At 39.0% G+C, this 13,250-nt stretch overlaps 2 protein-coding genes across 2 annotated transcripts in view; one reads left to right on the forward strand and one right to left on the reverse strand.

Annotated features, from left to right (window-relative positions):
- pth1b (parathyroid hormone 1b) overlaps positions 1 to 13,250 on the forward strand; it is a 112,604-nt gene that overhangs the window by 7,589 nt on the left and 91,765 nt on the right. The window lies entirely within an intron of this gene.
- galnt18b (UDP-N-acetyl-alpha-D-galactosamine:polypeptide N-acetylgalactosaminyltransferase 18b) overlaps positions 1 to 13,250 on the reverse strand; it is a 64,792-nt gene that overhangs the window by 4,979 nt on the left and 46,563 nt on the right. The window contains exon 7 of the mRNA XM_058089791.1: positions 1,547 to 1,732. Within this exon, the coding sequence (XP_057945774.1) occupies positions 1,547 to 1,732 (186 nt within the window). The remainder of the gene's footprint in view (positions 1 to 1,546; positions 1,733 to 13,250) is intronic.

Raw genomic sequence — 13,250 nt, forward strand, 5'->3', positions numbered from 1 at the left:
GTTCATCTACTCAAGAGAATACCCACAAGGCTCAAAGGGATACTACAATTATCATAAGAAGAGCAATATATTTATTCATCAAATTCAGTTCAAGACAAGTCAAACATGTACAATTCCTTTTTATTCCCATTCCCAAGACATAAATACAATGTGAGAAACTCAATATGACACAGTTGTTGTGTCTTCCATTCATCCAGCTTTCTATAGCTGTTGTCCTCATTTGGCTCGTGGGTGAGCTGGAGCCTATCCCAGCAGACGTTGGATGAAAGACACAGTACACTGTGGTCTGATCAGTAGTTAATCACAGGCAGGAGCGCTAAATTTACTTTGTTTCATTTACTTGTTAGTTTCTTTTGGGTTTTTCCTGATTACGGAGTCGCCACAGCGGATATTCTTTTTTTGGCTTGAGCCCTTTAAATTCCAGATGCCCTTCCTGACGAATACTGATGATTCTTACTAGTGGAGATTTGAACCTGGGGCGTCTGCTCCCAAAGTCCACAACGCTAACCACTACTATTTTTTTTAATAAACTCAATTTGTAATTTTATTGAAGAAACACAACTTTTACTCAGCTACATTAACTACTTTTTATTTGATCTATTATTATTTGTCAGAGAGGGCAGCACACAAATGTCACGTGGCAAACACTGCTCGACTTAAAAGGGACCTACTATGCAAATTCTTCTGCACTTTGTATTGAGTTGTGGGCTCCTATAGAGCAGCTACACACAATAACCCGCACAGAAGGTTTTCTAGAGCTTCCAAAATGTACACCTATTCCAGCCGTATTTCTGTGGATTTCCAAAACAGTCTGTTTTAATTTATTCTACCCACAGCCCGCCTCCAGGAATGCTGTGATTGGTCACACTTCCAAGCGTTCCCGAAGACCTCGGGATTACCGCCAAATCCCACTTTTAATTTGGAGTTGATAATAAATGGAGAGCTACTTGAAAAGTGGCTCGGAGCTAGTCGTAGTTTTTTTGTGGGACTACCCGTGTCTAAAAACAACTCTGGTAGGCCGCTGACTTGTGGTGAAAAAAGGCTATTAGCAAGGCTATTATCAGTGAGCGTGTAATTTATAAGGCTGCACAGATGACCGTTTACATACACAAAATAAACACAGTTAGGTTACTTATAAATTGTTAAACTGTCACTAAAGCAGGTGATGATAATGATCGACACCTTCAATTTGAGGAAGGAGATCATCAATTAAATCACCTACTGGAGAAATTGGTTGGAGAGAAAACCTGCAGTGTCTCGGCCCTCCATGGCACTTGTGCGCTAGATAGTTATTCAAATAATGTTTATTACTGATTAACAGATAGAAAGATAAGATAGGATTGTCATAGGAATGAAAATTGTAATAATAATAATAAAAAACATGACACATTATAAGATAAGTGCCTATCTTTGCCTTCCTTTTTCCATATGAAATTCCACTGGGATTAGTATAAAAACATAACTATATAAGGCAATATAAAAACACATTTTATTGCCTTACTGGAACACGGCTCTCCAATGAGCACTTGAGTGGACATTCACTCACCTCCTGAGGAACGTTCCAGGCCATGTAGACGTGGCTCTTAAACTCATCCATCCAGACCTCTGCCACTCGGAGGGCGTTGCGTCGTACATGAGATGTCAGGTCCTCTGTGTAGGGTTTATGAGCACGCTCGATGTGGGCAATACGGGCACAAGGCAAGACCTCCACGCTGCCACCACACTGCCACACCTAGTTGTGAACATTACAAATGGACAACAAGACACAAATACATATTTTTTTTTACACGGAATGAAATGCCTTCATTGTATTTCTGAACATTTGTGTTCTGTTTGAAGTGAAGTCATACTACAGTCATCCGTCATCGTGATTATCATAATAAGTGAATTTCCGCCAAGTAGGATTTAACCTTAATAAAAGAAATATTTTCAAAGTTAGAGCATAGAAAACCTGTTTGACTCTCTAAACAATTTTTTACCATTATTACAGCCCTGTAGACGTGAAATAACACCCCTTTATACTACACACCACATTGCTAATTGCTAAAAAAACACTGTCTGACACTGACTGATGCACGATCGTGCCCGCTGTCCTGTCAAAACACGGTGTATTTTACGAAACAAGTTTAGTATTACAAGGTGCATACTGCAACATATTGAAAGGGGAGTACTATTTTATTCCAGCCATAAATTCAGAATGCTTGTACAGCGCCGCACAGCGTGCTAAGGAACAAGTTTACCAAGTAACTTTAGATATAAACCAAAATAGAGACAAGCTGAAGAAAAACTAATAAGAAAGTGGAGGCGTGTGCATTTTCTCTGGCTTTCTCCCCCCATTCTGAATTGTCCAGTGGTTTGAATGTGAATGGTGTTTCCAGGGTGTACCCAGCCTCTTGCCCGAAGCCAGCTGGAATAGGCTCCATCTTACTTGTGACCCTAACAAGGACAAGTGGTATAGAAAATGGATGGATGGGTGGGATCTCTTAAATTTTGGATGATGCACATGGCGACCAATGGAGGGTGTCTATTTGAGTAGAGACAGCAGACAAGGTTACCTTACTCTTTTCCGCCAATGCAATATTCTAAACAAGAAACCATCATGCAAGTCATGCTTCCCTTTGGACAGATTACTGCTACTAATGTGCATATTAAAACCCTCAAATAAAAGCAGCATAATTTTTAATAAGCCGTAAAGCAATAACTGGCTTCAAAATGATCTGCAAACAATATTTGCTAAGGAAATTATTTGGAAGAGCTAGCTAGCTAAAAGTCACTATGCAGCTTTAAAGATTTAAAGGCTGCACAGATGTTGCCGTGACTCACTGACTGGCTTAATGCATGAAAACTTTTAAAGAACTTTAAAACATTTTTAAACTTTTAAAATGCACCAGTCACATATAACAATTCGGCAACAGCATCATTTTATTATTGTAATGAAAAGGGCTATTCTGCCTCGGCTGAAGAGGAAAGCTAATTCATTATGCTCCAATTTGCTGGTGCTTTGCCGACTTTTCAAGTGGGAGAGCAGCTGAGGAGCCTCTTCATAGTGGAGTTAGTGAAGTGGGCCACTGTTTACAAGCACTCTGTTTGGTCACTGCTCCAGATGTAGCTGTCAAGTTTATTTTGTAATAATTACCTATCTGCTAGGGGGGCCCTTGGAATTGTCTAACGGCAGCCATGGCCAGAGCACTCATCATAAATCAATTGAAAAATGTACAGTTAATCCATGTGATCTGTGTTGGTATCTGACACATATATACAGTATATGTACACACAATATATACATATATGTGTATATATATGTGTGTATATGTATGTATATGTATATGTGTATATGTACGTATGTATATATATATATGTGTATATATGTATATACATATACATACACACACACACACACACACACACACACACATACACATATATATGCTACCTACAGCATAAGAATTTTGTTAATTTTCAGTTGGAAGTACACTGTAACACTATATAGCAAATACTAGCAAATACACACTCCCTTTTTCCCTAGCAGTGTTTTCTTTTTGTCTTTTTGAGTGGCATAGCCCTGTTACTTTTGGACTTATTATCATCCTGTTTTTGTTATTTTCATGAGGACTGCTTTTGTATTAAAAACATTTTTATTACACATCTCCTCTGCATTTGGGATCCAACACCGGCTCATGTCGTTTCCTGACAGTCGCTTCCCTCGCTAACTTCTCCCGAACATGTTTTAAGATACTCTGTCTGTTGCCTACACCTTCAGCGTTCTTTTACCACACAATTCTTCCAAAAAATTAAATGACTGCACATTGAGATGACTACCCACTAGACTCTGCAAGTACAAAAATGACTCCACATATATACGACGTAGTCCAATTGCCATACACCAATGCACATTACTAGCAAAAGCGATGATTGCAAAAGGGTCTGACAGGCTAAAAAGCACTCATTTAATGAAAGTTAGGATGATGAATATTTGACATAGACCTGTCTCGCACAGCCAATGCTGTGCCGCTGATCAGGCAGACATCCAGTATTTAGGTTCTGCCTTGGAGGTCTATGCTCCACTGAATTTTAAGTTTTGACATGTTTGTAAACATTTAAAAACAGTGGGACAATAGGTGCAAGTGTTCAAGGTATGTACTACATTATGTGGTCAGGTTGACGGCACAAAGGCTTTTAAATGTGTGTATGCCCTGCATGTAGCAGTACCATTTAAAGCATTCCTGTTTTGTAGGTACTTTGTTCTAATGAGCTCTGCAGGTGCTGACTGCTCTTATTTCACAGTGTAATCATCACTAATTGCAATTGTCAACCCACTAAATTTAGATTGCATTTACAGTGGCAATTTTTAATACATGAATAAATGCGCTGAGCGAAACATACCACAGCCTTACATGAAGCACACCTAACGTGAGTAACTCTTACTACCCTATTTCCGCTACGTGCTGGCCATGGCTAACGCATTTCCACAAAATTGTGGAGCCCGTGTGTGTGTCTGTGGTAACACGTACGTTGGAATGTAACTCCTGCTTTAAGTTAATGCTTCTCGTTTATATATTCACATACACACTAACATACTCTGGCAAACAGGCACCCAAAACAATGTATATTATCTTCTCAGATGGTTAATATAAGAATTTATTTATTTATCTTTATTGGTCCCACACAATAGTAATAATTCAAATGACATCAGCTATAGAGCACACAATAGTGCCTTTATAATAATAAATTAAATCTTTACGAAAATAACAAATCAAGATACAAGAAACATGTATATGTTACATATATCGGTATGATATTGGAATGGTTTAGAGTTGGACAATATCGGTTATCTGCAAAAAAAAAAAGCCAATATCGGCTATCCCTAGTAAAAGCATACAATTGTATTGTTAACATATGGATCATTAGGATTTGCAGAGGAGGTGTTATTCTTTTCTGTAGCTGCAAATTGTATTGGTCAAGCGTAACGGCGTGAGTAAACACTTGCAGTTAGGCTACTTAAGACACATGAGAAAACTATTCTATTTAGACTTAATTGGTATTGTTTGATTTGATTTGCCTGTTGTTTACAACAACACTTCAGCAGTATTCTGCAGCTTCATGACAAGAAATGGTTCATTACATTCAAGATGGAAGACAGGCTCCTTCAGCATTGCGAAAGGAGTGCTGTGCAATTTGGTTCAAAATAGACGCATTTAATTCAGCTATTGAATGCATAGCTTGTCAGAAAGAAGAGCACAACTACAAATTGATGACTGTCTCAGGAGCAGGACAGTTTAATAATAGCAATTCTGTTCAGAAGACATGCAGGGAAGAGTGGTGAAGGCACAAAGAGATCATCTTTTGAACCGTCTTTGAGTTCTGCCTTGTGTTATTAGATGTCTAGGTTTTTTCTTGATCATTAAATGTCTGAGAGAGAGTCATATGCGTGTCTGCTTATTGTCTGATTTGTCATTCCCAAACCTTGCTGCTTTGCAATTTGATTAATCACCTCAGCAGAGCAGGCTGTTTCTGTAGTACTGACATTTGGTACTTCATTTTTGTTTATATGTTGTATTTTTGCAAGAAACTTCCCATTAAATATTTGCCGCAATAAAAAATAAACACAAAAGAATATCAATAATATTCTTTAGGTTCAACGAGAGCAAGGGTCTTCAACCTTTTTTGTTCTGAAAGATACTTTCACGAAATGAAAATGTCTGCAAGCTACTCATTTTTTAAATTTTCCTAGCTTATGTCAAACTGAAGAAGCTTGTCAGAACATCAATAAAATATTATCCACAAACACCAAATAATAATAATTTTGTGGTCCTGCATCTTGAACTATGGATGTTTTCCTAGTGTATCTCCCATTAATACTGCAATCTTGAGTCATAAAGAGCCGCTCAGAGGTACTTCTGTCGGCAAGCATTATGGCAATCAGAAGGATGAAACGTACTGAAAAAAGACAAATTACAGCATATAGGGAGCTGGGTTGCTAATAGCCGTTTGCCATCACAATTAGTGGCCATATTAGATAGAAAACTGCTAAAATACTAAAGCTACTTACCATTGATAGACGTCTCAAAGTAACCTCTGTTCTTGAGAAACTTCGGACTGTCCAGTCTCTACTTCTGGAACGGATTTGGAATTGAACGCATACGGCTGTATGTTAAAAGCCGACATTTTAAAAACATACATAGCCATTTACGATCAACTCTGATACCGTTCACAGCTAGCGGCACAAACCGGAAGTCCTTTTAAGGACCAACCACACTAGACTGGGCGTGTCTGGAGGCGGGCCATAGGGGGAATACATTAAAACAGACCATTTTTACAGGAACCACGAAATCCAAAGAAATACAGCTGAATAGGTGCAGATTCTGGAAGAACTAGAAAGCTTTGTGAGCTGGTTATCATGTGTAGCTGCTCTATAGAGGAGTTCACAACTCAATAAAAAGGGCCAAAAAAACAGAGCATAATTTATGTTATTGCAAATTTGTAACATTCTGTAAATTTATTTAAGCAAGAGCTCAACTGATGATATTTTGTCCAAATAGATTGAGACAGTTGGGCTCGAAAGTCTGATTTTTTTTTTCTTGCTGTCAGTGGTATTTCTGTTCCAGCCTTCCCCCTTGCTAATCAGTGATGGAACTACACACTGTCAACTGCCACACTTTTCTAGTTTGAGCTCATCATATATAAATGGGCTGCAATCTGAAATCGACTTTTCCATCTTCACAAGCCAAAAGTGCTGTTATGCTGTTGCCTCATTCACCCAGAAATCTGGAGAAGCATGGGTTCATCCATCAGTCATGCCATGAATCATCACTGCAAGCCTGAGGTACAAAGCAAAGTGGTGAGGTATGCTGCATTTTCCTGATGAACATCATGTATTTGGATAAAACCTGGCATATTGTTTCATGAAAGTGCATCCATTTTTTTTTTTTTTTTTTTTACTTTGAAAGCTTACTTTTAAAGTTCCTTTCAGCTCAAACCGACATGCACATCAAATGGAACAAGAGCACTCTGATTACATGTACAGTGGAATGACCCTAAAGTCATACAATTCATACATTGAAATAACTTTAAGAAAAAATATGCCTCTAAAGTTGCTCAAACCTTCAACCACATCTGGTGTGATTTCATTCAAGACCTCAGCACATCTCATAAGAGCTCAGTTTAATGAGTCAATCAGTTACATTGTTTTTATCCATGGCTTTTTTGGATGTGAAGAACACTAACGATTTAATGATTTTTGACTTGTGTTTTATATTTTAGCTTGACTGACATATTCCGCTGGCGGCACGGCGGTCGAATGGTTAGCGCGCAGACCTCACAGCTAGGAGACCTAGGTTCAATTCCACCCTCGGCCATCTCTGTGTGGAGTTTGCATGTTCTCCCCGTGCATGTGTGGGTTTTCTCCGGGTACTCCAGTTTCCTCCCACATTCCAAAAACATGCTAGGTTAATTGGCGACTCCAAATTGTCCATTGGTATGAATGTGAGGGTGAATGGTTGTTTGTCTATATGTGCCCTGTGATTGGCTGGCGATCAGTCCAGGGTGTATCCCGCCTCTCGCCTGAAGACAGCTGGGATAGCCTCCGCGACCCTCGTGAGGAAAATGAATGAATGAATGACATATTCTGTTCATATGGTGTTGTTAATACATACAAATATTTATCATCCTGTCCTGGTCTATTAATTAAGTACAGTAAAAATTGGCATTTTCAGGCATAGTTGGAAGTTGTGATTAATAATGATTAATGAATACATTTTAAAACTGTGATTAATCTGATAATTTTTTTTTTTAATAATTTGACAGCCCTCGTTACAATAGTTATTTTTACACTTGTGTGACAAATTAGCTATTAGCAACCCCACTTCCTCTATGCTGTAATGCTACTCAGACAAGCGATTTTGCTCCATGACTGATGGTGGCATCTTTAGGAATTGTAAACAAATGTGGCTTTCCCGTACAAGGCATTGCTATCAAGTAAACAGTGAAGCAGCACTTGGTGGAGGGTGGGGGAAACAGCGCTTGGGGGAGGGCAGAGAGTTTATTTAAATAAGGAAGTCCGCCCCTGTGTGATGTCACAAAGGGGCAGTTTCACCACGCCTTTTGAAACCGAGCATTTTGAGCCATCACAAACTTCTTTGCGCCTTCAAATGCGCAAACCTCATTATCGGAAACTTTGGCATCGTTTAACATGAGAATACAACATTCTAACTACATTTATAGGTTCCCTTTTAATAAATTAGAGTACTCTGTTTATCTTCTTCTTATACTTGTATGACAGTTCACAACAGGTTCTACTGAAAGACTTTATGTTATGCAATTTGACCCTGGAATGGATTATTTCTATTTCCTTAAAAAAAGATATTTAAATTGGAGCTTTTTGTTGTCAGAGATTGCTATGGACCTCAGCCAAGACTTTAAAACATGTCACCTGTAAAATCAGTGACTGAATGGCCACAACTGTGAGACAGATATTCTTCCCCAATACTATAGGAGGTAGTAATGTCTAGTTTTTAGCTAAATCTAAATAAAAAAATTACCTCCTACAAAAAGAGATCAACATAACTTTTCAACGCAGTCATATGCTTAACAACATTTTTTTCAACATTTCATTTTTCATTTCATACTTGTGTATCTGTTTAAGGCTTTCTGCTTTCATCTCCCTGCACCCAATCTCCCATCCTTCAGTGCACTGAGACTGGTTGTAAAAAAAAAACACCCAAATGTTTCCTGCTGCAATCATTTTATTCCACATTTCCTCACCATATGCTATGATAGGTCTTCACATCAAAGCACATGCAAGGTAACACTGCCCCTCCTGCTCTGCTGCCCAGAGCAGTACAGATAATTGGCATGAAGTTTCCACTTGTATGCATCACCTCACACTGTCTACTATCAGTACATTTACCACCACAGGCTATCCTTCAACTCTGTTTCTAATAATAACAAAAAAGATTGTACATGCTCCCTGGAGAATTGATTAGGTACACATGCATAATCTCATATCCAAATCGTCCTTTTCAAAACTCTTAATATTCAATTTTGGAATGATGAGAGATTTATTTACAAAGCACAATAATGACATAAAATATAATATACATTAATATATATTCATTCATTCATTCATTTTCTACCACTTTTTCCTCACGAGGGTTGTGGCGGGTGCTGGAGCCTATCCCAGTTGTCTTCGGGCGAGAGGCGGGGTACACCCTGGACTGGTGGCCAACCAATCACAGGGCACACATAGACAAACAACCATTCACACTCACATTCATACCTATGGACAATTTGGAGTCACCAATTAACCTAGCATGTTTTTGGAATGTGGGAGGAAACCGGAGTACCCGGAGAAAACCCACACATGCACGGGGGGAAAATCTAAACTCCACACAGAGATGGCCAAGGGTGGAATTGAACCCTGGTCTCCTAACTGTGAGGTCTGCGCGCTAACCACTCGTCCACCGTGCCGCCCATGAATATATATATTAAATGATTTAAAATATGTAACCAGATTAATCAAGTTTTAAACTAATTAATCAACATGAAAAATTATATCTGAAATATGTATTAAAGCTCCAAATGAACTGAATGGGCTCTAATAACGTGGCGCAGCGCAAGGGGGCACAGTGGTAATTTCGGCCACCGCACCACTCTTGCGCACCACTCAGTAAATGGCTTGGGTGCATGCACACCTCTCCCTCCCTACATCCAATCAGTGTTAGTATGCAAATGAGCCAACCCGAAAACGCAGACTTTTTGGAAACAGAGAAAGCGACCGATTAGACAACTAATAATTAACAACTAAAACCGAAGATTAATAATTAATAGAACGTTGGTTGTTAAAATCTGGCTGTAGGATATATTTGTTTTACTGTTAATTTTTTTTCGAGATACCAAGATACCGACAATATACCATATTAATATATAATATACAGTACACATAATATACCAAGGTTCTCTGCATGTGTTAATTACCCCCCCCCCAAAAAAAAATAATTAATTAAATAAATGTGTTATTTTTGACAGCCCTACTGTATATGCATGTATATATTTGGGTTGTCCAAAATAATTTGCTGAATTATGTAAAAAAAAATTTAAAGCGGAATTAACGCATATACATTAATACCTAATATATTGTGACCAATAAGTGTATTTAAATCTGCAAAATGACTTAAATCTAGTTCAATCTAGTGAATTGCATTTGTTACGTCCCATAGAGTGTGTGGGATGCAGAGTGGTGACACACCTGGAAGGTGCAGCTGGTGGAGCTGGCATATAGGAGGCAGACAGCAAGCAGTGCTCTCTCGCCTCTCTTGCCCTGCCTGCTGTGTGCTGTTTGTTGTGTGCGCAGCCCAGCCACTTTGTGTCAACTATTTTTGTTTCACTGGTTGAGGATTGCTTTTTGTTTTCGTCCCTAGTTTTGTAGGGATTTTTTTTGCTACTAGAATTAAATACTTTATTTACATTGACCTGCTAGTATACTACCTTTCCCTTGCCCGTTATTTTCTTTCTACACGCCCCTTTTTACCCTAGGCACCTTTGGGACGTAACAGCATTGCATTACATAACCCTTTCACATTTTTAATATGTAGCTATTTTTCAGACAAGTGTTTTATGTAACCATCATTGAAGTATTTTAATTTACATGAATGCTATTAAATTAATGAGTACATAAAAAAAAGTTACAGTCGAGATAATTAAAACATGTGGACGCTCAACAATAATGTTAAAGTGGACACACACCCACATATATGCCATTGTGGTACTGTATCACGTCGGTCCCACTCGGACTTTTAGAACATAAATGAAAGAAAAAATTGTGTGGAACATATGAGCACCGGGAAAGTGAGATGCTATTCACTGATGTTGGAAATTAGCTCTCTAAGGAGTTTATAATGACACAAAAAGGCTGTACAGTGCATCTTGTTCAATGTTGTTTGCATTAGGGACCAGTGGGTCTGTGCTTTACCATATCTAGCAGTATCTAGCAGTGTCCATACATTTCTGTATCCATCCATAATTTTCTATGCAGCTTATCCTCACTAGGGTCGTGGGGGTATGCAGAGATTTGTTTGTTGCTGCCCCTGTTGGCTATTCTTTTTCCATTGTGTAGTATCTACTCTGGATGAGCGAGTACACCACTATCTGTTCACCAATCGAAATGATCTGTATCCTTATCTGTGGGTGTGGCAGCTCCTCTCTGGCTGCCGCCTGCAGCCTGTAGAGTCAGTCTTGGGAGGGAATGGTCACTGTGTGTGACTGGCCAATCACAGAGCATGAAGAGTCAATACATGATTATGGATAATGACGAGATGTACTTGTTTCATGTTCGTACTTGTCAAAAATACAGTATCTGTAACGGGTACTTGTACTCGGTACTCATTTTCGAGTATCCGACTTGTATCCGACTATCCCTTGCTACAGCTGTGCTTGATATTGATGCATTTCCATCCATCCATTCATACATTTTATATGTCACTTATCCTCATTAGGGGGGATGTGCTGGAGCCTATCCCAGCTGACTTCAGGCGTGATGCGGGGTACACCTTGGACTCTAGACTCATATGACTCTAGGTGTGACAGTATTATTCTCCACATTCTCCACTTGGCTACAATGGTCTGTTTCTTTGCTGGACTCGGTCTCCTTTTGAATAATGTATCTTCTGATTGTGGTTAACAACCGCATGGTATGATATGTGGTGATAAAGCCACAGACAGAGGCGACCTTAGACAAGCCATTATCTTGCAGTGAAAAAGCAGCATTTTTATATGTACACAATTATTTGGTGTGTCAGTTTAGTAGACTGACACTGGAAAGGAAATTTAGTTTTCACCATATAAAAACACCAATGAGTATTATAGGCTTAAACAAGAATAGCACTGATTAACCTTGGCTTTGACTGACTTTAAAAAGAAAACGCCTTGAGGTGAACAGCTGATGATTTCTAAACATAGTGTCCAGGACAATGTCACATCAGGTCAAGCAAGCCATCGTGCACATCTGTGTAATCAAACCAGCCGTCCGTGAAATTTGGAGTGTGCCCATATTTTGACTTTAATGGCAAAGACAGCTGGGAGAATGAGTGTACGATGAAAATAAAATCTAATTAAAAAAACATCTTCAGCTGAAATCTGTCTGAGGACTACAGTAAAATAATTTTCTATGACAATATAAAGCTTTACAGTATGTACAGTATGGTGGCAGTATAGTCTAACTTGTCCTTGAACATTCATATTAGGGATGCTATGAGATCTTGTAAAACATGACAATATTTCCCGTATAGAGAAAAGCTGTCCCATGAGAACAGGACAGCCAGAGGCCAAAGAGACCGTTAACTCTGGCATTGCTATTGTAAATGATACTAATATGGAAGTGGCAGTGCGTGAGGCAGGAGTGGAACCTCGCATTAAGTGCTGTAGTGAGTGACATGGTTGTTTTTTTCCATGGAGTTGAACAGCTGCAAATGTGTTAATGTCCAAGCAGAAGCTGTACTAATTCTACATTTGATCAAAATGTTACTTGAGATTACTTGTCTGCACTCTGAGGGGGCATTCTGCAAAACAGGTTTCATTCATTCATTTTCTACCGCTTATCCTCATGAGGGTCGCGGGCATGCTGGAGCCTATCCCAGCTGTCTTTGGGTGAGAGGTGGGGTACACCCTGGACTGGTAGCCAGCCAATCATAGGGCACATATAGACAAACAACCATTCACACTCACATTCATACCTATGGACAATTTTGGAGTCGCCAATCAACCAATATCATGTGTTATCTCGTGAGCTGAGTGTATCGTGACACGCCTAATACATATGACTGTAATAGCTGCAATAATCTATACAGACCTATGAAATTTCACGGGATTGAATTATTTATGTCCCACCGTTCCATCACATCCTATCTAGACCATTTCCACAACAGTCTTCATATCAAGTTCACTTCAGCAGCTGTATAATATACCTTCAGGTGGTGAATGCTAAAATATTAATTATCTTTGCATAAACACATCAAAACAATACTTTTGTGTTTATATTTGACAACCTGAGCAGTATTTTAAGGTGATATCACTGCATGAAGATTGATAAACACATACTGGACAGAAGACACCGTTGCAAAGGAATTGTTGCAAAGCAGACACTGCAGCTTTGTTGTCTATAGTTTCTATGCCTGCTCGTCCACTGCAATCAAGCTTTGGTATTCTCTCTGTGTTACTCAACCCCCTCAGCGGGCGCGGCTTCCACTGATGCACACTGC

The sequence above is a fragment of the Doryrhamphus excisus genome, chromosome 12 (genome assembly GCF_030265055.1).
Source record: "Doryrhamphus excisus isolate RoL2022-K1 chromosome 12, RoL_Dexc_1.0, whole genome shotgun sequence".
Lineage (NCBI taxonomy): Eukaryota > Metazoa > Chordata > Actinopteri > Syngnathiformes > Syngnathidae > Doryrhamphus > Doryrhamphus excisus.